The 24,798-nt window shown below is 37.2% G+C and overlaps 3 protein-coding genes across 4 annotated transcripts; 2 read left to right on the plus strand and 1 right to left on the minus strand.

Annotated features, from left to right (window-relative positions):
* Positions 1–4,753: 4,753 nt before the first annotated feature.
* On the plus strand, positions 4,754–9,447 carry LOC149009429 (UBP1-associated protein 2B-like). 2 transcript variants are annotated; one of them, XM_089161773.1, is made up of 2 exons: positions 4,754–6,460; positions 9,118–9,447. In XM_089161773.1, exon 1 carries the CDS (start codon positions 4,869–4,871, stop codon positions 6,447–6,449), a length of 1,581 nt encoding a protein of 526 aa, XP_089017899.1. In that variant the 5' UTR covers positions 4,754–4,868; the 3' UTR covers positions 6,450–6,460; positions 9,118–9,447. The 2 variants fall into 2 exon arrangements, with proteins under 2 accessions (XP_089017899.1, XP_089017898.1); XM_089161772.1 differs by having other exon boundaries at positions 4,755–6,449.
* A 6,031-nt stretch (positions 9,448–15,478) lies between these two features.
* LOC149009430 (uncharacterized) lies at positions 15,479–18,351 on the minus strand. Its single transcript, XM_089160342.1, has 2 exons — positions 18,139–18,351; positions 15,479–17,813 (listed from the first exon to the last, which is right to left on the minus strand). The coding sequence occupies exon 2, from the start codon at positions 17,784–17,786 to the stop codon at positions 15,717–15,719; it is 2,070 nt and encodes a 689-aa protein (XP_089016468.1). The 5' UTR covers positions 17,787–17,813; positions 18,139–18,351; the 3' UTR covers positions 15,479–15,716.
* Positions 18,352–19,124: 773 nt separating this feature from the next.
* LOC149009431 (uncharacterized) lies at positions 19,125–21,324 on the plus strand. The gene has a single exon (XM_089164469.1). It carries the CDS (start codon positions 19,226–19,228, stop codon positions 21,050–21,052), a length of 1,827 nt encoding a protein of 608 aa, XP_089020595.1. The 5' UTR covers positions 19,125–19,225; the 3' UTR covers positions 21,053–21,324.
* The last annotated feature ends 3,474 nt before the right edge of the window (positions 21,325–24,798 follow it).

Genomic DNA, 24,798 nt, shown 5'->3' on the forward strand with positions numbered 1-24,798 from the left:
GAAAGTCGTTAAAAAACCGTCAAAGCTCCCTTCAGCTATAGAAACAAGATACCCCTGCTCTGGTCTCTATTTAGAGATGGATGGGCGAAGCTCAATGCCTATGCATCATGGAATAAAGACAGTGTTGAAGGATTGGGCTTCTTAATCAAAAATTCATGTGGATAATGCATTTTAGGAGTCTCTAAATCAACCCAAACCCAATAAGACTTTGAAGCATAAGCTCTGACCCTTAGAGATTAACTTCTTTATGCATTGGGGGAGTGTCATGATCGAGTGGTGGTTTAAATCAGCTTGTCTTGAATTGGTCCAATAAGTAGAAGCCCACTTTTTTATTGGCCCAACTGTGTTGGTTCCTATCATTGGGGTTATTAAATTTATAACTCCCACGTTAATTAAGTGTAGAATTATACATGTTCTCACGGAGATTAACAACTATGCTAACTTCCATGCTACGGAGGGCCTTGTCTTTGCCAGTAGAGACAGTTTTGCATATATTCGGTCCTTAAATCTATGACCTTCTTGTCTTGGATTCCTTGATTGTATCTTGTCATTCTTTTTAAAGAAGTTATTGTTAACCCCCAACAAAAACACTACTTATCCTTGTATAGAGATTTCCAAAACACTCATAAGGATCAATCACACATAATCTACCATATATGCATTCTATATATGAGTTTATGGATCCACGTGGTTAGTTTTTTGCATGAGTGTCTTGGACATTATTATATAAAGGTATTGTCCAAGCTTGTATTTCAATATTCATTTAAATCACGCGTGAAACTCAATTAACGAGAGTCCCTACCAAAGTTCATATTATTCAAATAATTTTAGGATAACACAACAAAATCATGAGACACTAAGCAATACAAGAGGCTTAAAGTCATCCCTTCCTTCTATTTTTTCAACTAAATAGACAAGTAAGCTCCAACCACAAAAGGTTTCGAAAATAACATCATGAAAATCCTGCTAAGTATCAGATGAGTATGTGGATCACTTTAACCTTGACTATATAACATACTCTTTGAGCACAATGCCTTGCTTTTAAGCCATGTGTACTTAGGGCCGGGTTTCCGAATAAAACATGTAATTTTTTTTGTTCAATCAATATATTAAAATCCACCTTGACCCACAATTGAGGTGAAATTCACAATAGTACCACTTGTTTATGGATATGACAGAAAGCCATTGTTTTTTAGCTAAAATGTTGAAAAATATATTATCTTCTATTTAGTTCTACCACTACCATATTTCACTTCATTTACTTTATCATAGATATGTACCTAGTGTGTTTGTTAGTATTTCATTGGTGATTCCCCCAAATTGTATGATCCATTGAATAGACTGAAGGTAACTTTGACTGTTAAAAGCACGATGATGGTTAAAAGCATTGTGAGTATATCTTCCTTGCATTTGCAAAGTCCCCGTGGTTAATACCATTGAGTGAACATTTTTTATTCTTAATGGGTTCACATTGCTCAATTAGGGCTTAAGGACAAAGGCCAGCACAACGCTTGGATAGATGATTATTTGAGAGCCATGTTACAGGTGTAGGATATGTCTTGGGCAGCTTATTATGAGAGGTGTTATCGCTTTTAGAATGTCAAAAAAGAGAATAAAAAGTGTTTAGAATTGTATATGTTTTGAGGGAAAAAAGGGAGAAGAGGAAAGAGAAAGAACATAAATGAATTATGTTCGAAATTGTTATATGTGTCGGGGAGAGGGGAAAAAAAATGGAGAAGATAAAAGGAAAAAGAAAAAAATAAATAAAATTGTGTTTTTAATTATTATACGTTTTGCGGAGGGGAACAAAACTAAAAAAAAGGGAGAAGATAAAAAGAAAATAAAAAATGGTGCTTCAATTTTATGGTTTCCATGTATGTATTTTATTCATTTAGACCATTTATTCATTGCTTCCTCTTTCACAAGTCCTCTTGACATTGCATAAGTGGCTGCTCTTCATTAGGGAGAGAGGGGTGATTGGTTGGACATATGACAAATGACCTTGGACTAGGGAGTTGTATGATGAATTTGGGATCTCAAAAGTGCATACACTTGATTGGTTGAGGTTTACACACACTCAGATAGGTCAAAGTCTAGATTTTGTGACTTATGTACTTATCTTTTGTTTAGCCTAATTTATATCTTTTTTATATTATGGTTGATTTTGACTAAGATTGAACATTGAATTAATATGAGGATTTGTCCGATCATATTGTTTACTCGAAGACTACTAAATTTTTAGGTTTGATGAGTCCATTTCATTCATATTTTTTGAATGCTCAATTGGATACTTCTTTATGTGTTCATAATCATTTTATATCATTTTACGGTAATATTGCATGTAGATGAACATCATATATTCTCTCCTTGAATTTAGGCAATTTTGGTCATTTATATTTATGCAGACAAATCTTTTTTCAAATTTATTATATATGCTTGATGAATCATCTCAATGCTTTGACTCCCTCAACAACTTGGATTTGTTTGGTGCAATTAGTTGAGCTTTGACAAATTTATTATCTGTGCTTGTTACACTTTTTTCACAAACTTTACCTTCTTCTTGCTGAACCCACATACGCTCTGCCTCCCTTGTGCTAGGTGCATCCTCCAGGTACAGGAGAGCATCTGCAGCCATATGGACTAAATAATTTATTGTCGTTAGCATCATCCCCAACAAAAGCAAAAAGAGCTAACGGGAAGAACATCTGGTAGTCGATTGACTTATTGGGAGGTAGTTAGGAAATCTACCAGGAAGTCAACACAAGCGTTAATCTCACGAACATGATGTTCAAAATTACTTATCAAAAGACCACCCTTTAGCTCCCTAATCTCCATGACCAAGTTAATGACACTCCAAGATGTAGAAAAATGTCCCTTAATGGATTGGATAGCCACCATGATATCAGACCAAATTTCTATCATTGTTATACCCATTTAATGAACAGTCTCCATGTGTGAAATTCCCCAAAATCCTAACATGGAAATTCATATTGTAGGTGAAAAAACATGAAATGCAGAAAGAAGGCAACTGTGCTAAGGTAGAGACTATTGGATTGGATTCCGAACCAATGGAATTAGACGAAGATGATGTTGAGTTCGGAGTTCTGTCAAAATTTGGAAGGAAATCTAACTAGGATGCTGACGGACTTGGTATATGGATCAACTATACTATGATGACATGTGTAAAAGGTTTCAAAAAATTAGGTAGGAGTATTCTATAGCATAGAATGGGAACTAGCGTATAGCTAAGTATGCTCCTCAAACAAAAGTTTCAGAAGCTGGTTGACTGCCTTAGTTGCCCCAGGCGGCTTGCTTGGTCAGGGAGAAAAGGGCAAATTTGGAAAAGTTGATTTTTGAAGCCCTATTTAATGTGTTTCATTTTAAAACGTGTCATCATGATTTAAAGCCATTATAGCTCGTTAGAGAACACTCAATGAGGTGAAAGACAGTGTGGAGAGCATTCGTCAAAGTTTCAAAACAGCAATTTGCTTTCTTAAATGTAAAAGTTTTATTTAATAAAACCATACAAAGTTGAGTATAGATAAAAATAAAAAAGGGGAAAAAGCAACCACAATAGTACAAGTCCCTTTTATACTAATATGGTTTAATGTCTATGCTCGTTAATCCATCTATACTGTCTTTCAATCATTATATCTCCACCTTGCCCTACATGGTGCTTTCCCATGCTATGTCACCCCTCTCTTCATACAATATAGCAATTGGCGCTTCACTTGTGAACGTTGCAATGTTGAGCTGTAAGGCATTTGCCACACTTGTCGCAACTTAGCACTTGTATTCGCCATCATCTCACTTATCACAAGTCTTTGGCATCACCATCATTTTCATCTTTTTTATGTCTTCTTCCTTTGTTTTTTCCGCCCGAGGGGGGGTGGGGGATGGGGTTGTTCATCTCCCCCTATTGTCTAATTCAGTACCTAGTGCTGTTTATCAATTACAAACTAAAAAAGAATTCAAAAGATGTGATGTAAGGTGGGGACTCATAAAGTGATGTATGAATAGGGGAAGGATGAGATGCAACAGTGAGTTAAGTCATTATTATTTTTCCACTACCCACGTTCGTTCTTTTTATTTTTTTCCCCAATAAAATTTGCAACCTTACAAGCGCAACGGGAAAGTGAGAACAATAGGTTTGAAAGGAGTGTGCAATTAAAGAAGTTGCAAGTGTTGATGAGTTGAACGACAAGAAGAAAAGAGGTAAGGCATGTGGCTAGGATGGGTAAAACAGGGCGTAGAGGGTGTGATTGGAGAACAGGATGTAGGGGTTTAATCATCCAAAAATGTCCTCATAAGAGAAGCAAACACTATTTTGACTAGTTTGGTAAACCCAAACACATAATAGTGTAGGTTTGTTAACTTAAAGGAGTAAACAGCTTTGTAAAATATACCTAATTTTGTCTAATCATATAATAAACCTAATTTTGTCTAATCATATACTTTTTTATTTTTTGGGAGGTTGAACAAAAGATTTTTACATATAAGGGATGGATATTACTTACGTACCCTTTTTTTTGGTAGAAAGATATTACTTACATACCCACAATTTTTTTTTTTTTTTTTTTTTTGGGTAAATATACCCACAACCTCTTCACTTGGGACTTTTACAGTGACGTAGGATATATACATATATTCCATAGTCTGGCCCAAAATGCAAAGCCCAACAGCCCATGGAGACGCAATACGTAAACTTCACTGGTAAACTACCCGTATATAGTTCTATCAAAAAAACGACCCGTACATATATATTTCAACAAGCGGTCCGAAACAGCCGTTGAAGGTAAACCCTAGCTTTGTTTTCTCTCTGTCCGTCGTTTCGTCCAGCTATCTCTGTTTTTCTTCGAATCAAATCCATGGCGAAAAAGAGAAAGCTCGAACCCAAACCCGAACCAGAGCCAGAGCCAGAGCCAGAGTTACCCACTGTAGAAGAGGAAGAACAGCAACAAATAGAGGAAGAAGAACAAATTCCTTTCGAAGTCGAGGAAGAGGAACAAGTGGACACCGGTGACGCTGAGGTTGCCGATGAAGGAGATGAAGGAGATGAAGGGGATGAAGGGGATGAAGGGGATGAAGGGGATGAAGTGGATGAAGTGGAAGAGGAAGAAGAAGAACCAGAAGAAGACGTAGAAGCTGCAGAAGTGAAGGAGGGAGATATTCAAAACCCCTCAAACCTTTCAGCATCGTCGGCCGCTCCAGCAGCGTCGTCTACACAATTAACTGCTGCTAATACATCGGCAATTGAAGACGACGATGGGGAAGAACCTGTGCAGAAACTCCTGGAGCCATTCACTAAGGAGCAACTGGTTGATCTCCTTCGTGAAGCTACTGAGAATCATCCTGACGTGCTGGATCGAATCCGCCAGCTTGCCGATGTCGATCCTGTTCATCGCAAGATCTTTGTCCATGGTCTTGGTTGGGATACAAATGCTGAGACCCTAATCAGTGCTTTTAAGCAGTACGGTGAGATTGAGGACTGTAATGCTGTATGTGATAAGATTTCTGGGAAATCCAAGGGTTATGGCTTCATCCTCTTTAAGCACCGAAAAGGGGCGACTAAAGCCCTAAAAGAGCCACAGAAGCGGATCGGTAATCGGATGACAGCCTGCCAGTTGGCTTCCGCTGGACCGATTCCCGCACCGGCACCCGCTGCGCCGCCGGTGTCGGAGTACACACAGAGGAAGATCTATGTTAGCAACGTATCAGCAGATATTGACCCTCAAAGGTTGCATAATTTCTTCTCAAAATTCGGGGAGATTGAGGAGGGACCATTAGGGTTAGATAAGCAGACTGGGAAGCCTAAGGGGTTTGCGCTGTTCGTTTACAAGACGGTTGAGAGTGCGAAGAAGGCATTGGAAGAACCACAGAGGAATTTTGAAGGTCATATGTTGCACTGTCAGAAGGCTATCGATGGGCCGAAGCCAAGCAAGCAATTCCATCATCATCATAACCCAAATTACTCTCACCATGGTTCACATTATCAGAGAAATGAAAATACAAGCTTTATGGGTATGGGAAATCATGGTTCTGCTGTGGCGACGCCCGGTCACTTGATGGCTCCAAGTCCGACTGGGGTGCAATTCAATCAAGCAGCTTCACAGGCATTGAACCCGGCTCTTGGACAGGCAATAACAGCATTGCTTGCGACCCAGGGTGCTGGGCTGGGGCTGACAAATTTGTTGGGAACACTTGGGTCGACTGGGGTGGGGGCTCAAGTGAACCAACCTGTACCCCAGATGTTGAACAACACTAACCATGGGATGCAGGGTGGGTACGGTAGTCAGTCTGTTGCGAGCTCTGGTGTGATGGGAGGGTATGGAAACCAGTCTGCAATGCAAGGAGGATATCCTAACTCGCATATGGGACAACCCAATACTGGGAGATCGCAGCAAGGCGTGGGCCACATGGGAGGGGTTGCACCTTACATGGGTCATTAGGTAAGGCTCAGGTAATAGTAGTTGTAATCTCTTTGGTAATATAGTTCTCATATCAGTCATATGAGGGTTTTTTTTTTTTGGGGGGGGGGGGGGGGGGACATATCCCGGAAATGAGTGTTATATAGAATGATGGTAAGCTTACACTCCCCCAACTAGGAAAACTTCATATTTCTGTATGAAATTTGGTGGTCTGTTTCATTTGTAGAACATTTTAGAAAAGATAATACCAAAAAAACTGATGGAAAATCACTGAAGAAATTATACCAGTGAGCTTGGAAGTGGTGACATTTAGAGCTCCTTCCCTGTTCTGTAACAAGATTTGATTTTAGGAAGCTTTAAGTATATAAAAAAGCATACTGTAGAAGTTTAGAAACTCAACTTCGTAACAGTTAAATGGGTATCTTGTTGTGGACATCATTATACCTAAGTTTAGAAACAATAGTGAGTGGACCTGTGCTAAATGCTCAACAAAATATTAGTGCACAAATTTCTGTCCAACTTAGTCTCTGGAGGGTAGAGGTTTATAGCTTTTGATTCATAAATGATACGAGTATCAATTAACAACATTCAATACTTGAGCTAGGGATGTTAACAAATCTGAGATTCAGTCAGTGCCAAATCAAGTGTTGGTTTATTCCTGTTATTTCAAGCATGGAAAGCTATTGTCGATAATATAAATTCTAGTAATTTGATTTATTATATTATTGTAGGAAGACATGCACGTCTATGTCTTTGCTTGCTGTTCCTTTGCCTATCAAGTTGTTTATTTGATTTCGGATCTAGGTACCCTTTCTTTTATGATGCTTTAAAAATAATTGGCCTTTTCTCTTGATTTTTCTGTTATCATGTCCCAAACACATGATATAAAAAGGAAATATAAGTATATTATTCCATTGAGTTTTTTTTGGAACTTTGGTCGGGACCTTTGTTATTATTCATTTGGGCAGCCTATGGTTCTCTTGATTTGGCATGAAAATGGTCAGGAGTTCTGTTTCTCACAGATGTCTTTTTTATTTATTTAAATTTTTTTTTGGGGGGGGGGGGGGCTTTCTATCCACTTGTGAGTGCAAGAAACTATACTTGGAAAGCTCTTATAAGTGCCTTCCATTTGTGTGAGTTGGGTCTTGCAATGCAACATAAAAGCAAAATTATTTTTCAAAAACTTCAGGAAGAGCTTCCTTTTCTGTTTAAATGATTGCAAGTGTAGCAATTGTATCTAAGAACAGAGGAGAAATGCTTAGCATTTTGGTGCTAATGAAATGGGATGGGAAATAGATCACTTTCCTTTTCAATCAATGCTCTGCATGCGGTGGGTTACTTGATGATGCAATCCTGGGTCACGAAATCCTGCTATTGGTTTACTATGGCCTTCTTGGTAAGAAAATGAAATTACCTGGGTAGTGGCAATTTTGCAAATTCACAGCTCTCATGTATGCTCATGCACCCATACCAGAGTTTTAGATTTTTTTAATGATGTGTCTCCCTGGTTAGCCAACACTGTTTGGGTTTTACCTTGACATATGCGTAGGGAACTAGGGTCTATTTTTCCACAAAAGTTCCAGTCCAATATGGCATGCCTTGTGGTAGAAGTAGGCACCTGACTGGCTAGGTTGTGTGAACTAACAGACCACAAAAGTATATTATTTGTTCAAATTTTCCCCTGGTCTTGAAAGCACTGTTGCTTGGTGAGTTATGATTTATTGCTGAAATATCCAATTTGAGGAGGAAGAGTAGGGTGTGATTGCCATGGGGTTTCAATGGTTGTCCTTAGTTCAGAATTCTAGTTGATTAAGATCTCTTATATCTACAAAATCTCTTGATTCCCATCATTTCAACAGCCTGGAAGAACAATTGATCGTACAGTTCTGAGTAGCATGTCAATAAGCTTATCTATTTGTAGTGGAAACTGAAATCACAAATCTATCGACAACCTGGATCTTGCTAAAAGTGGCTCTCTGGGTTTGTTTTGGTGGGAGTTTAGACTGGCTACTACAAGAGTTGACTGTTTGTTGGTCATTTTGAGTCATGGGTACATCTGCCTGGTGTTGAGACAAGGGATGGAATCACCAACGGTGGGTTTATGTTCATCTGGTTCTGTGGTTTTTCACTATATTCAAAGCGGATGACTCTTTGGAGTTGTTATGTTCATCATGTAAATATGCTTATTTTATTGCCTAATGTGGTGAATTTACACTACCACAATGTTGGTGTATTTTTTTGGGTCTTCGTTTATAGTGAATTACCAAATTTGGGAAGCCAACCTTCTAGTTTTCCTAAAATCAGAACTTATCCAAAATTTATATTTATGTTGGCAAGGGAAACCTTCCAGTCACATCTGTTTTCAAGTGTTCTGTATGTCAGGTCACGTTTGTTACTTCATATTTAATTGTGCGGTGATTCTTCATACTTTGTTAATCTCAATTTTGGTTTTTTTTTTTGGCTTGTTATTACTTAAAAGGCATATCCGTATTTATAAAAGAAAATGTGTTTTAATTGTTTATTAATTTGATAAATGGATACTTTCACATATGTAGTTCTTATTTAAATTGACATAACAAACTTTGGGTCTCCTACATTGCATAACTTTCCCAGTTAAAGTTTTCGGAGGAAATTTTTGTTTTTGAAATAAGCTTTTTATGTTTTACACTTTTACTTATTCATTGTGCAGATACCTACTAGGTGAATCAATCTTTTAGTCATGGACTGGTGATTCTTCTGAAGTTCCAGGAGCTCATGCAAATGCGATCTTTGTCTTTGTGATGAAGTGTTGCTTTTTCATTACCAGAATGACCAGAACTGAACTTAGGCTTTGTCAAGTGGAGTCTCCTATTTTCTTTCTTTTCAAATCTTTCACTACTCTTTAAAGTATGTACTATGTTGGATTTCAACATTTACTTTCTCTTTAGCTTCAGCCAGTCGGTAAGAGTTATCGAGCGAGTATGGAACTTTATGTAATTTGTGGAGTTGAGATAAATTATGAACAACAAATCTTCATTCTTGTTGGGGTTGATTTACTCTTGCATGACAGCATATACTCAAGGTTGATCTGATTTTATGTTACCTTTATTATGTGAGCAGTGAACAATAGTGGTTATTAGACTGTTGTCACCATCGGTGGTGTTGTTTTTTGATGCTGGGTCTGCATTCTTGGAATTCTTGTGTTTTTGGGTTCCCTGGCTGAGCATTTGGCTTTATTTATTTTGGTGAACATATATTATTCTATTGCTTACCAGATTTGTTACTGCAGGTGGTTTCCTCAAACAGTGAAGCAGCCTTTCTGCTACTATAGACTGCACAAAAGGATTATACGCTTTCTGTGTCATACTTTTAGAGAGTGTACCATAAGAAAAAGGGTTCTTTTCAAATGGATTTCTTATTTGTCATTGTGACAGAAGTATGTTGAGTGTAAGACTTTAGAAAATGCTTGTTTTCATGTTTTTTATTTGAATTAGATCTCCAAAGAAAAATGCTACTAGTTGGATTAATCTTTTCTTCCTTTGAAGCCTTAAGCTGGTTAAAATACTTGTTTTGGAAGGTTTTCAGTGATCAATAGGCTTGATCGGAAAAAAGGGGGGGGGGGATGGTGGTTTCTGGGCACCTTATTTTCAACGGAAAGATGTTTAATTTTAGATTGTGATCCTTTCGTAATTTTCTAAAATTCTGGGACTCCTTTTCAGTCGACAGTGGTTGATTCTCAGTTTCTAAAGTTTTTTAGGCTCATATCAGCTCATAGAGTCGATCACTGTCATAGTTCAGTGCTCAGTTTATACTAGCCTGTGAGGATTTTGATGTTGTGGCTCATTTATTCCATGTTCCTGCTTTGCACCTAATGTTTTGGAATATGGACAACACATTTTCACCAATGGAGTACTTATAAATTGTCTGTCAGCAATGATCTTCCCGATTTTTGTAACATACATGGATGGACATGAGGATTCAAACAAGGGAAAGAAATCTCCAAATTGCTGCAGCTTTGGTGTATTATTGCTCTTCTTCATTGAGGTTGCTTGACATTTCTTTTGGTAATGGAAAGGTAACAAACTGCTCCAACTTTGTGATTGACCATTTCAAGTGAAAACTTTTGAAGTTTCTGAACTTTAATTCTTGAAAGTTAGAAGCAGTGATGAATATCCATAAATTTGGGAGATGTAGACAATGAATTCTTCACGAAACACTTGTCATAAATGAATTCTGTAAAAATATTCTAATGTAGTAGGATATGGTTTAGTTGTTTTATGTCTGTCAAATTCTTTGGGGCCTCAGTTTTCTTGTTTTTGTTCTACCCCAAAAAAAAAAAAGTTTTCTTGTTTTTGTATAACATTGAGTTTTTTATTTCAGCAGAATTTATTTCATACATCCGGTAAGTTTTATTGTTTTCTTATCTAATTATCGAAGACTAAATCTCTTTTTTTTTGTTTTTTGGTGGGGGGGGGGGGTTTAGGTTTCTCTTCGGGTAGCATCAATTGCCATGAAAAGAAACTAAACTGAAATTTCTTGAGGAAAGTTTTTGGTAATGTGTCGTTTTGTTTTATCCAAAGATTAATTTTCAAAACCCTCTGATTTATCATGTCGTCAATGTCTTGAACTTAATGGGATATTTCTTTGTACTCTTTGATTTTTTAAGATATCTGGCTAACTATTTGTTTGAAGAGTGTACCCAAATCGACAGTGTGGGGAGCCGTCATGGTTATGGTTGAAAGAGTGTCACTGTGGTCTACATGAGCAGAGGATGTGAGAGGCTTGGGAAGACATCCATCACTGTCAGCCTGTTTCTCCCTTTATTTGTAACATATGATTCCATTAAAACATCATTTCCCATGAAAATGTGAAGTCATTTTTATGCTTGGACCACTGACCTCTTTCCTCGTTTTTGTTGCAAATTAGCAGTTGTCTATATTCCTAGCATTGGGAACTGTGGTGGGCTTTCATGATACTAATTGTAGGAAGAAATTTGTACTGTAGGAGACTTAGTTCACAGGTAATTGTGATGAACAAACAACCAATTGGTTTCTCAAATAATGCTTGTGTGACATTTTGTTATTTTTGTTAGTTTATTAAATAACAGAGCTTGTTGTGTATCTGTTGCTCCAGGACCTTTTTATCCCCCACCCTTGTTTATGAGTGTTGCACTTTGGACACCTTCAGTTAATTAATTGTCTTTTTTTTACTCAATTCTGATGCAATGACTGACTTACATTAGGTACAACATGAGCTTTTTGCACGCCCATATATGTTGAATGACAAGCCAAATGCTGCCTTATGTTTATAGGAAGTGTACCCCCAGGCCCCTAGTGATTCTCCTCTGAAATTGATATTTGTTTTGATGTCTCTGTTATTTTGTGCTGACGATAGTCTTTTCTTGACAGCAGCTGTTTGTTGTTTATGTGACTCCTTAATTAGTTTATTAATAGCTGGACTTCCTGAACATTTTCCCTTCTTTACTTCTGGAATTTCTTAAGTTTTGCACGTCATTTTCCCCCTTCTTCAAATTTGATTCGTAGTTTTAAGTAATGTATGACTTTGGAAAAGTAGGAAACATTAATTCTTTCCGACAATGGCATTATGTGATATAGAGCTGTTTTGTGGGCATTTAGTTGATGTTGGGAAAGGATGTCTCTTTAGGAAGCTCATACTGCATTAGGATGTGTTTGATAATGTTCTCGGAGAACAGTTGTGGCAGTCTTTAGTTCTTGGAGAACAGAAGGAACAGAAGAATGGGTGGTAGGTGCATGTTAAATGGTTTGTTTTCATTTTTAAAGACTGAATTGGTGAGAAAAGTGGTCTAAAGAATGGGAAGAACTTGGGTCAGGTTCTGGAAACTTTTGATAAAATGGTCTTGTTGGTGAGTCTCTCGAGACTATCCCCACCATGCTTGTAGATCTCTTTATCTTGTTCTCATGCCTTGTGTCTTTGATCGAAAATTAGATTTTTCATATTTTAGCTTCAATTGAGAATAATTTTAAAATTGGTTTATAAAACGTTCATTTTCAAAATGTGGATTTTTATTTGCGCCAGCAGCTGACTGTTAGGAATTTGCCACGTAAGCAAAGATCTATCAAATGGTTCAAAATTAAAGAAAAATGATTATATTGTAAATATGTTTTATTATTTTTACATTTAAAGGTTTAATACTTTTCAAATTTATAAATAAAAATCCCTCACTCTACCGACATTTAATCCTGTATTTAATGCCATTTCTGGATTAGTTCCTCTCGACGTAGGCAAGCTTAGTTACCTACTTACCTTCAGACCTTAGATTTATCTTACAATTTCTTAAATGGATTGTTACTCACTTCATTAATTAAATGCAGAATAAGTATCAAAATGCAGATAAAGTACATAACTGTTCTCCAGTCACCAGCATTATATAGATCCAAGGTAGGATTGGAACAAGAAAAATTCACTCCGGCAGGAGAATCTAGGAATAGCAATTCGCCTCTGGCAAAACGCACAGGGTCCAACGAAATCTCCACTCGTCAAGGAAAGAAGGAATTCTCCAGAAAATGATACAGAGGAAGACGATGTGGGTAAGATACGAGTGTTCCAATAGTAAGGATTGGAGAAAAGAGCATTGCAGTCGGCATTAATGCAGAAAGGTCCAATCTCTTCGGCGAAACCGTAAAACATAGACGAACACCCAGGTCCTCCATTAAGCCACAGAACCAGTGGTTCGACTCCGGCGGACGTTTTGCCAGAGCCTCGACCAACCAATAGAATAAAGCCCTGCCGGCATTTTTATCAACTGTAACATATCCAGAGTACTGGGAGAACTGAATGCTGTTTGGCTGTCTCGATAATTTAGTGATCCTATCTCTTTTGATCTTCATTTTTGGAAAAAGAATAACATCTGGACGAACACAACAACAAGAGAGAGAGGGAAACAAAACCCAGAACAGACAGCAGAGAGGAATCCGAGCAGAGTCCCAGTAGGAAGCAGACAAAATCCAGATCCCAAAATGCGTTTGGGTTTTTCCAAATGTACTACTTATAAATAAATAAGACCAACTAAAATGGTCTCTCTGGGTCTTCTGCTTCAACTACTGCTTTGGTTACAACAATAGTGATTGAAACTTTGAACTGCTAGAGAACAATTTGGGGGAAGTTGTTGGGGTTCATTCCATTTTCACCATTTAATAAACGCATTAGAAATATCGAAAGTGGAAATGTGATAGAGTTGTTTGAAGACTCTTTGGGACACAGTTCCACTCCATTCGTCTTCTTATTTCCGGTTTCTCCCCGATTTGGTTCTTATTCCTCTCACGGGTGTGGGGATTTTTATTTGCAGCCGCTATTGCCAGCAGAAAGCATCTGCGCAAATTGCAGCTGCTAGCTGTTGGCAGCAACGGCTGCGGCAAATAAAAATCCACGGGGTGTAGACTATGATAGAGATTGGGTGGAAGGAGAAGCACGTAGAATAAGAACGAGAAAGCAATCGTCTTTCTTAAATGTCGGTAGAGTTGGGGGTTTTTATTTGTAAATTTAGAAAGTATTAATCCTTTAAATTTAAAAATAATAAAATATATTTACGATATATTCCTTTTTCTTTAATTTTGAATCGTTTGATTGAACTTTGCTTACGTAGCAAAATCCTGGCGGTCAGCTGCTGCTGTAAATAAAATTCCAAAGAACGGTACCTCACCATGGAAACGTGTAAAATGGTTTTACGCATCTGTCAACTGTCTCCTAGAACGTACGTGTCAGAAAGAAACGTACATGTCAGAAAGCGCATACTTTGTCTCAAACAGTAAAGTTCAATACATCTTGTGACAGCACGAACAGGATACCCAATAATGCACCCAATAATTTTTTTTTACACAACTAAGATACGCATGAGAGTGGTCACGTGGGCTATTTGTCAAGGAGAATTAAGTGTATAAAATCTTAAATTGATCTAATGGCAGATTTGAAGGTTGGGGGAGTCTCAAAATAGCAGATCATCAAAGGTTCTTTTTTATGTCAATTTTTATTTTCACTATGTCTATTTAAAAGAAATAAGTATAAAAAATTATTATTGGTCGAGAATGAAAAATAGTAAGGTGAATTTTGTCGAAAATAAGTTTCTTTTTTTTGGTAGAAAGTAAATTTATTGAGACGGCAAAACTGAGGAAACAGAGCCACAAAGAGATTAGGAGAAGAAATAGGCTAAGGAGTCAGGATCGTCATCGACTCAGCCCTCCGGGCTAGGTGATCAGCGGCCTCATTTTGATCCGTCTAGAAATATGTTTAAAATAATACTTTTCAAGCTTATGTCCCACATTTAAAATATCTTGGATGATGGAAGCAACATCAAGAAAATGGGGAGTAGAGACATTTAAAAAAAAAAAAAAAAAAAAAAGGTTCGATGTCAAAATAAAAAATTGTTATTAAATAATAGTGAGCCAGTGAAAAAAGAGGAAAAAAAAAATATGAGTTTTATAAAAGAATGTGTATTGGCTATTTTACCTTCATCTTGATTATAAAATTTTAAGTAAACTTGTGCATAAATGAAGAGAATGAAATTCTCACTATAATTCATAATAGGCAAAAAGTCTATTATGAATTTTGAAGGTTTTATTTTTTTATTTTTATTATTTTAAATAAAAATAAAACTGATAATAGATGCCAAATAATTTAAAATAATAATTTTTTTCTTCTTAATAATGCTAATTGATACCAAAAGATCAAAAGTAGTGAAGTGGCAATACATGTATTGGTTGATGCCCAGGGGTGGAGGCCATGATGGGTAAGGTTGTGAATTTGGTGGCAATATTGCATACCGAAACCATAGCCGTCTGCATAAATCTGCATCGAACCATTTCAAAAACGGTGTGGTATGGTTTCTTAGGTGGTGTCAAGTGCTGTAGTACAGGCTGCAGAAATGATTTTTGGTTTGAAACCAGTGGTATATGCTTGAATCATACCATATATACCATTTGGGGTAAATACTTATAAATATGCTTATCTATAGGTTTAATTGGAAGATGTGTGGGTTCAGAATTCAGCATCTATAGAAATTAGCAAATTAAATTTAAGCATCGATGAGCCTGTAAGAATAGTAACCAAGGGTGGTAGTACTGTTGTGACAGCACTAAAAGATGGATGGTGAAACAAGAAGAGTTGAGATATATAGAAGGAGGTGGAGGCTGTTACATGGTTTTATCACAATACACGCACGATTCATTGTTTAGAATTGTGAAGTACGCTATATACCTAAGAGAGGTTACTAGGAACTGCTAACATACCAAGTTATCCTTCAAAGTGACAGACCAAAAAAACTCTAGTACTATATTACATCTTTACTATTAACTTGGCTCGAGCATGGCCCGATTCAACACGATAATGCTCTCCAATGCCAAGGTGTGCCATCAAAAAACATACAACGGTGAGAAGCTCTCCTCCAGCACTAAGCCTCTGAGCGTGGTAATATCCTCTGCATTCACTCGCGGCATAGCACAACATTTCCAACCACACATGACTTATAATCTCCCATCTCTTTTCTACTTCGGGCACCTGCTTTGACAATGATTTTGCGACCCGGGATGCCTCAAATAACACAGATTTACTTCCGTCCCCTTTCACCTGTACTGGTGGGACTTCTGTGTCTACCTTCTTCAGCCTTACACATGCGTTTTTCTCATTGGTTTCTATCTCTCTGCGGTGGAAAAACCTCTTGGCCTCGGCACAGGTATCCCCAAATCTGATTTGTCCAATTCCTGCAGTCAACATAAAAGGACGTGATACAAGAAGATACAACATGTAATTGGATATGTCTCTGGATACGTCTCTGCTCTTTTTCAGGTTAGGCACTGTTTTGGGTTGCTGTTTTTCTCCATCCAAATGGTAGCAGATATCTGTTGCTATGTGCCAAAGCAATATGCTTTCATCAAATTCAGCCTTGATGCTACTGTGTAATATCTCATCATTTATCCCTTGTAGTGCCAATTTACCTCTAGAAGTCCTGAAATGTCGGTTATTTGCAAAATCTGTTGTTTTCTCGACCTTGCTTTTCAGAGTTTCGAAGATGAATTCTTTGAGCTCATTAGAGATGTCTTTGTAACTTCTGTACCACTGGTTATCAAAAAAGTCCTTCAAAGGAGTCAGCTCCATAACTTTTCTCCCAAAGTTTGGCATCTGATCTTTGAGGCAAAACTCGATTAGGTTATATTGTGCCATGGAATTGGACCACCTTGATCGGTTGGGTGGCCTTTTAAGAGAAAGAAGTCTAAACGCAAATCTAGCAGCTCCATTCAGGTTTTTCTTCTTCATCCAAACAATTGTCCAATCTGTGAGGAGTAATCGAGTGAGTGACCAGAGCTCCAAGGCAATAGCTCCAGCCAGTAAGACGTACGTTATTCTCACATCAATCTTTTTATACTTGTGTTTGTCAGTGAAACCAAAGAAAATGATGGAAGCAACAATAATGGAGGAAATACTGGTGAATCTGAAAATCCAACCTTTTAGAGTATGAACTACAGCCGCCTTGGTGTATAGAACCTCATACAAAAACCCAAGTTCAATCTCAATAACTTTATAAGCTTCATTCGAACTTCTTTTTGTGAAGAAGGACCAACTTTGATTTCGATCATGGAAAGTGAGAATCAGATCAACAATAAGACGCTTGAATGTCTGAAAGAAATGATGAGCTTTCACTATGAGCTCTATTTGCTCTTTGCTACCTGCATTCAAATTTTCGATATCCTGAGATGAAGAAACAAAAGGTGGTAATTCAGGTTCTCTTTCACAGACAATCCTTGCAAATACCCCAGCGTCCCTTTTGCTGGAGTATTCTTCCATGAATTTTGCATAGTTAGGTCCTGGGTCAGGATCAGTGACCATGGACTTCCTAAAATAACTTCGGCTTGCATTCATGAGGGCCAATGTCCTCTCTACATACTTTATGATTCCTCCCATGAACATTAGAACAAAGATCAGACAAAGTATTGTAGGTTCAGACAACCACATGATGAAGATATAAATTGTTGTTCCAACCTGGAACAGAAGTCCAAGCAAATGCCTCAACCAAAGCTCATTATCTTCTAATGAGAAAGCTGTGATGTTGTCAGGACCACCAAGGTGTAGTAGAAGGAAAGGTGCCCACAACGCTTTAAGGTCATCCTTCTCGTTCTCAGCAGAATTGTCATTCATAGTTTCAGCAAGTACACCAAGAGCCAAAGTTGCAACCCAATCGGCTAACAAGTAGCAGGACCATACAAGGAAGTTGAGCCTTCTCTTGGCTTTATGTTTTCGAATACTAGCCGTGCAAATGAGTGTTGTTTGAATGAAGAGGCTGAGGAGAACCAAGTACCTGATTTCCCATAAATTCCATAGCCTTCTTAACTTCCCTGGAAAGATTTCCATAGATCCTAGTCCTCCGTGCTTCAGACTCTGCAGAGGCAGAAGAAGAAAGGGTAAGCCAACAATGCTAAAACGAATAGCAATTACAAACAACAAATCACCCCTAAAGATCACGCTGACTGGCTAAGAGAATGGTGATGGGGGAACTGATGCTGAAGGCTTTGTAAGAACAAAGATTGAAGATAACTTTCTTAGACAGTCTTAGCTCCAACAATTTTTAATGAGAAACTCTCTCTGTTCCCAAAAAAAAAAGAAAAAGAGTCGCGGATTTTAAAATCCAACTCTGCTAGTCTACCTAAAGGTATTCTGTACATTCCTTTTGAGTCAATCATATAATGAGAGATATGGTACCTACAAGCAGCGATGGCAAGAAATCCTGCAGAAACGAACACGTATCCCACTTTCTCCGAAATCGAGCTGAATCTACCAGAGATTTGATACCTATGAGAAGTAAAAGGTTATCAGAGATCAACACATACAACTGAATGAATGCACAACTGACCCAAAACTGAATGTTCCATTCTTTTAAATGTTTGATTCTTAAGTTATAGGGAGAGAGAGTGAGAGATCTGCAGATACCGCTACTGTATCTGGTGGTGTAAAACAAATTTAACTCCCCAACGACTGAGTCCGAGCCTTCTCGCAACACTCACTTCTTGCAAAAGGGAAGGAAGAAAGCAGGTAAATGCCACTCCAGTGCAGGGAAAGAATTAAGAAGCAGCCTTCGGGGTTGAGAGAGACAAGAAAGACTTCGTCATAAAAGTCTAGCACAGCCTGCTTATTTTTTTTATGTTTTTGGTGCAAAACCAGGCTGTGCGAGACTTGTAAGTCAAAGTCTTTCTTCTCCCTCTCAAAACGGAAGGCGACGAGCAGTTCTTTTTTTGAATCTATGGTCGTTCAAATCAAGCACTACGCACTGTACGCAGTACGCACTCATGGGGTCCAAGTCCAACAATGAATGACAAAGCTGGCAAAGTTCTTCATTCTGAAGGCTGTTAAATAAGACGAAAGTGAAATTTATAAATAAAACTTGTCTGGTAGTGATAATTGCATGAAGGATTAATGATGAATTACGTACGGGATGGGATGTATGCAATAACACGTTGGGATTCTCTATTCACACAATTGATTGGTGTCGTGGATGCATGGTCCTGATTGGCGAAGCTCTGCCCATGTCACAATCGTTGAAAAATCAACACAACCCGTTCCACCCACTCATTTACTTTTTTACTCTTTTGTCGGAAATTTCTTGAACTTTACCCAGAATCCCATTTGAACATCTATCTACCCTTCTCCTTCTCCTGAAAAACACAATAAAGTTGAAGGTACCTGCAGCTGCAGCCTTCGTAGTTCGTATCACCCATTTGACCTTCTTCCCCGACTCCGGTAATCAGCCCAGAGATAATGTCAGATACCCAATGTGAAAGAACCATTTCAGATTCATGGATGGCTGGAAATTTGTGAGAAGTCCCAGCATCATGAAAGATGAACTGGTCCAAGATATCACTGACGATGTCCAAGAAATCAAGAAATCTATTGCTTTAGTCACCCAATGGAAGGAAGAAGTCACTGGTGTTTTCAACCAGTTGATCGGAAACCTGAATCAAAGGCTTTGCACGCCCAGCGTCGCCTTTGAAGATTCGGTCCCCGGAAACCTAAGATACATCGCTAAGAAAGTCGATGGAATCAAAAAGGGGACCAAGAATATTATGACGCTTAAGCCAGAATCCAACAAGAAGAGGAAACCAACATGCTGGAAGAAGCTCGTGTTGGAGAAGGAGATAATGGCCAACGCAGATATGGCTATGGCTCTGGCTGCTTACGACGCTTTGGAGCCTCGGGTTCAGCTCTGTTTCCTTTGCCTTTCCATATTTCCAGAGAATTCCATCATTCGTAAGAGATCTTTGATTTACTGGTGGATAGGGGAAGGTTTTGTGGATGGCAAGGAAGCTGAGAATGAGGCAGAAGCATGCTTCGAGAAGCTATGTGACAGTGGCCTTGTTGAAGGTGTCCTTGAAAAATACAGTAGATCACCTCCTAGCTGCAGATTGCATCCGTGGATTCGTTGGATGGCGATTCAAATTGCAAGAGAAACAATGTTCTTCGACTTCGATTCTGATGGAAAGCCAACCCCAGGTCACTCCCATATCAGTAGGCGTGCCCTTGTTTCGTCTAGAGTAGGTGAAGAAACAAAAATGCGAGCAGAAGAGGTCAATCTTGGACCGAATGCGAGCAAAATGCGTTCACTTTTCAACGTAGATGTAAATTGCATCAAATGTGACGAAGAAGAATTCAAGAAGCTAAAGGAACTTGTAACGTTGCAGCTGGGACGATGGAATACTTTGCCTGAACATCACATTGAACTGAATAACCCAATCTTCCTGGATCATTTGAAGCTCTTGAAAAAATTGAGGTATCTGGGTCTACAGGGAATTTCAAGGATAACAGAGGTTGCAGGGATTCGACAGCTTAGTGAATTGAGGGTTTTGGATCTCCGAGCATGTCATAATTTGGAGAGATTGCCAGCAGAAATAGCTTCACTCAAGCAGCTGACGCACTTGGATGTTTCTGAATGCTACCTGCTCGAGTATATGCCAAAGGGTATCAAAGATCTCTCAAAACTTCAATTGTTGAATGGGTTTGTGGTGAATACTTGGAGACAGGACGCCTGTGAGCTCACTGAGTTAACCAACCTGGAAAACCTTCAGAAACTCAGCGTAAGCGTTGATAAGGAAGCCATGGAAAAGGATGGGGTCTTGGACCCAATTGGAGAAATTGAAAGTCTGAAATCTCTTAGGATAACATGGCGATCCACAATAGAAGAGAGCAACAACACAATAGAAGAGAGCAACAACGGCACAAGAAAGATGATGGAGATGATGCCCAGGATTATAAGAGCAGTCATCGGATTTAGAAGGCTTTTACGTAGGAAGCCTGTGCTGCAGCCACCTTCGACGAAGATAACACTCTCTCTTCCGCCTCATCTAACAAAACTAGATCTTCAATGTTTTCCTGCGCAGGAACCACCCAGCTTTACAAGGAAGCTTGTCAAAAAGAAGAGCTTGGAAAAGCTTTATTTCAGGGGCGGTGGGTTGAAGAGTCTAAATGGGATTCAAAAAGACGAGGTCTCGAATTTGAAGTTCATCCATCTGAGTTTCTTGACGAAATTCAACATGGAAAAGCGTGATTTTGAAACGCAATTCCGAGGTCTGAAAAAACCTTGTAGACCTCAAGGACTGCCCCCTCATCAAGAGCTGGTCTCCAGATGAAGCTAGCAGCAGCACCGATACTAAATTTTCAACTTGACCTAATATTTCAGTTTGCTTTTGTTACCGGCGCTTGCAGATGAAACCTGCACGAGCACCAGTTGTTCCATTTGATCGTCATTTTTAGTTCCCCAAGCACCAATTGTTCCACTAGATCCTAATTTTCAGTTACTCTATGGTGTTTCGTCCCCGGCTCGACTCTCTTCCTGCAATTTGATTTGAAAATTAAAATTGTAAAATGGAGAGTTTTAAATCGTTTACCTTAATGATTTTGAGTGCAATAAAATACCTCTTTTTGTTTCTTTCCCCTTGCATAATCAATAAATTATTTTCAAAATGATGAAAGTTTAGAATTAATTTCTTTCTTTAAAGATTTCAAAAAGCAGAAGAGAATAATTTTTTTATCAGACATTTATTTGGTATTCCTTTCCCTCTAATAACTAGAGTCCTTTTTAGACTCAACTAAATAAAGGGGTAGTCATCTCAGTTGACACTTGCCACTACCTATGACCCAAATTATAATAGAACCCACCATTAACATAATTTATAAACATGTTACTAAGGAACAAAAATATATAACTAGACGCAAAGCTAAACTCGGTATGATCACTGAATATGGAAGCCAAATTAGAAATAAAAATTACACTCTTACACATCTTTCCACTAATTTCTGAAAAAATGCTACATTTTGAGTCTTCAAGAAACAACTATCTATTTCAGGATTTTGGCTTCTAAGAAGCTTCCTTCTTATTTGAGAACATCAACCTAATAGAGGAAGAACATTAGTCCATTAAATATTCAAATTTCAATTTATTGCGTCTTGAAGATTACATTTCATTGTAATGCGTGTAACTGTAACTTCAATAAATCATACACAAAACAACCCAAGAAAAAGTTAACCCATCAAAATGCTAGTTTAAGTGATACATTCAGCCGAGAATACAAGATTACAACACCATCTAAATATACCACCAATTATTGTTAACCTCCTACCAGAAAAAGCCCCAGCCGCTAAAATATCCTTGCATAATGCTCTGCCCAAAAGTCTACTTCCAGGAGCTCCAATCATCAATCTGAAAAATTCAATAACTAAGAGGTGAGGGATAGTAGCCCAACAAATAGCTAATCTCACACCATGATATTATAGAATTATTAGCGCATATATATATATCATACTATTTTTATTATATTATAATTCTTATAAAAGTATGTACTGTTCTTTTTCTGCAAATCTTTCACTTGACAATTGTATCATTTGTCTTTATTTAAATGTCATATTTTTTGTATTAATTTTGTTGTCATTTTATTTTTTACTCATAAATTATTCATACATTTTTATATTTTTTATTTAAATTCGTAAAATTAAATTAAATCGAGAAATTTTTTTTTCTTAAAAAATAGAGTAAAAGATATATATATTTTTTCAATCTCAAACAATTAAATCGAGAAAGAAATTTTTTCCTAAAAACTAATATTTGACTCTTATAAAGTGCAATATTTGAAAGTATGTAAGTGCAGAATGCAAAATCTTAGTTCCTAAAAGTTAATATTTGACTAAGTGAATTATTTGGAATATTTCTTTCATGTTGTGGTATTTTGATTTACTTGTACGGAAAACAATGGATAATATGGGTCCTTTTTTTTTACTATCTTGCATCATGTAGTTGATGAAGAAATCTAGAAAGGCATCTTTTATATACCCTTCTATTTCAAGTTGTATCTCAATTTCTCACTCAGAGATCACCTTAAATTGTTTGTTTTATTTTTAGCATTTAATGTTAGACCTGGATGGCAGTTTGGTCAAAAGTAAGTCATTGATGCAAGTGGGAGTTATATATTGCATTTTCCAATAAGAAATAAAATATTTTGAATAATGTGTAAGAACTTCAATATATGAATTTTCTAAATATTCCATCATTTGGTTTCCATCTTCTGCTCAGCTTGGAATGTTACTTGTATTTTTTTCAAGTCAATATATCGAGTAAATTTAGACATCTAAACCTCATCAATTTTATAGAAGCTTGTGTTGAAGCTCCGACACTATATATGAGTACACTAAATAAAATTTATATTTCTTTTGTCATGTTGATCAATTTGAGTTTCAAATTATAAATCATCTTTTCCATCAAACTTTCATATTTTGTTATTTTTTCTTCTAAAATTTTTCTCCCACTCCCTTCCCCACCATGTACGCGTCTTTCGTGGCAAATCTTTACTTCTTTTTTTTAAAATACTTTTAGTATTCTATTGTTTATTGGTTCTTCATTTTTTATTGGGTATTTTTGACATTTTGATTATTAATAACAAAATAATTTCGCGGCCCCGCCGATGCTTCCGCATGGCGCGTCCCTCGGGCCGGGGGCTGGCTCGCGTGGCCGTGTGCGCCCGCGGCGGCCTCATACCTTCTGCCACCTTCTTCTCCCCCCCCCTCGACTCCCCCTTGGGCCTCTTGTCTCCCTCCCCTCTGCCCCAGGCCCTCCTGTCCCTGTCTCATTTTGCTCGGTCTCCTGTCCGGTTGTTGGTGCCTTTTTTTCATTGTTTCTTCGCCATTTGTTTCGCCGTGTTGTCGCCGTGTTTATCTTTTTTTTGTATAATGCTGTATCCTCCCTTCCTGTTGTGTGGACTTGGGGAGTGGGGTGGGGGTCTCCCACTCCCGTTTCGATCACCCAGCACATGTACGCGGCCTATCATCGTTTGACTAATAAGGAGGATCTCTACTTGACCTTTTTTTTCAACGATACTTGGCCCTCTATCATCTTCTATCTCGGTATGGGTGAGCCGGATCTTCATTTTTTATTGGGTATTTTTGACATTTTGATTATTAATAACAAAATAATAGAACTTCTTAGAAAAACATCTAAAAAAAATTAATAAAAATACTTAAAAATGAAAAATCTCTAAATTCTACACCTCACTCCAAGATTTTTGTTCCATTTTCCTATTAGATCTAATTACCTTCTAAATCTTTTCTTTCCATTGATCAAAACTAAGGTTTCTTTTCTTTTATTTTATTGTCTTAAAATTTTCTTTTTGATAGAATTAGTGAAAGGTAATTGCTTAAATGTGGTAATGAATATAGCATGAATAGGAATGTTGGTGTTATTTTAGAATATAGTAAAATTTTCTTATTCTTGCCTAACAGAAAGAAAAAAAAAGAAAAAAAAAAAAAAAAAAAAGAAAGAAAGAAAGAGGAAAGATCATAATATTGATATTGATCTTTTTTGAAAATGCAATTTAATTTGAAAATAAAATAAAATAAAATGTAAAATAGATCATCTTTCATTAATAATTATTTTTTAATGATTTTTATTAAGATATCATCTATTTCGTTCCCTTTTACTTATTTTAGTAATTGGTTTAATTTTTTTTTAAGGTAGAATTAGCAATTGCTTAAATTGAATGGAATATCATTTGAATAGGAACCTTGATGTTATTTTAGAATATAGTATTTTTTTTCAATAATATAATGAAGTATGGAAAAAATAAATTATTCTTAGTAATTTTTTTTTTGTAAAATCTAAACCTTTTTGAAAAAGTAATACAATTTTGGTAAAAAAAAAAAGAAGATAAAATATGAATTTTCTCTCCTTTTAATTATGATTTTTTTTTGTATGATTTTTATTAAGATATCATTTTTTTTTGTTTGCTTTTACTTTAAAAAGAAAAAAAATTCTTTCGTTCCCTACCCATACCAACAGAGTTTCTCTATGGTTTGCCATAGGAGCAGTTCTACATAGAGTATAATAATG

Source organism: Hakea prostrata, chromosome 7 (assembly GCF_041222555.1).
Source record: "Hakea prostrata isolate BN-2017 chromosome 7, UWA_Hpros_2, whole genome shotgun sequence".
In the NCBI taxonomy this organism is placed as follows: Eukaryota; Viridiplantae; Streptophyta; class Magnoliopsida; order Proteales; family Proteaceae; genus Hakea; species Hakea prostrata.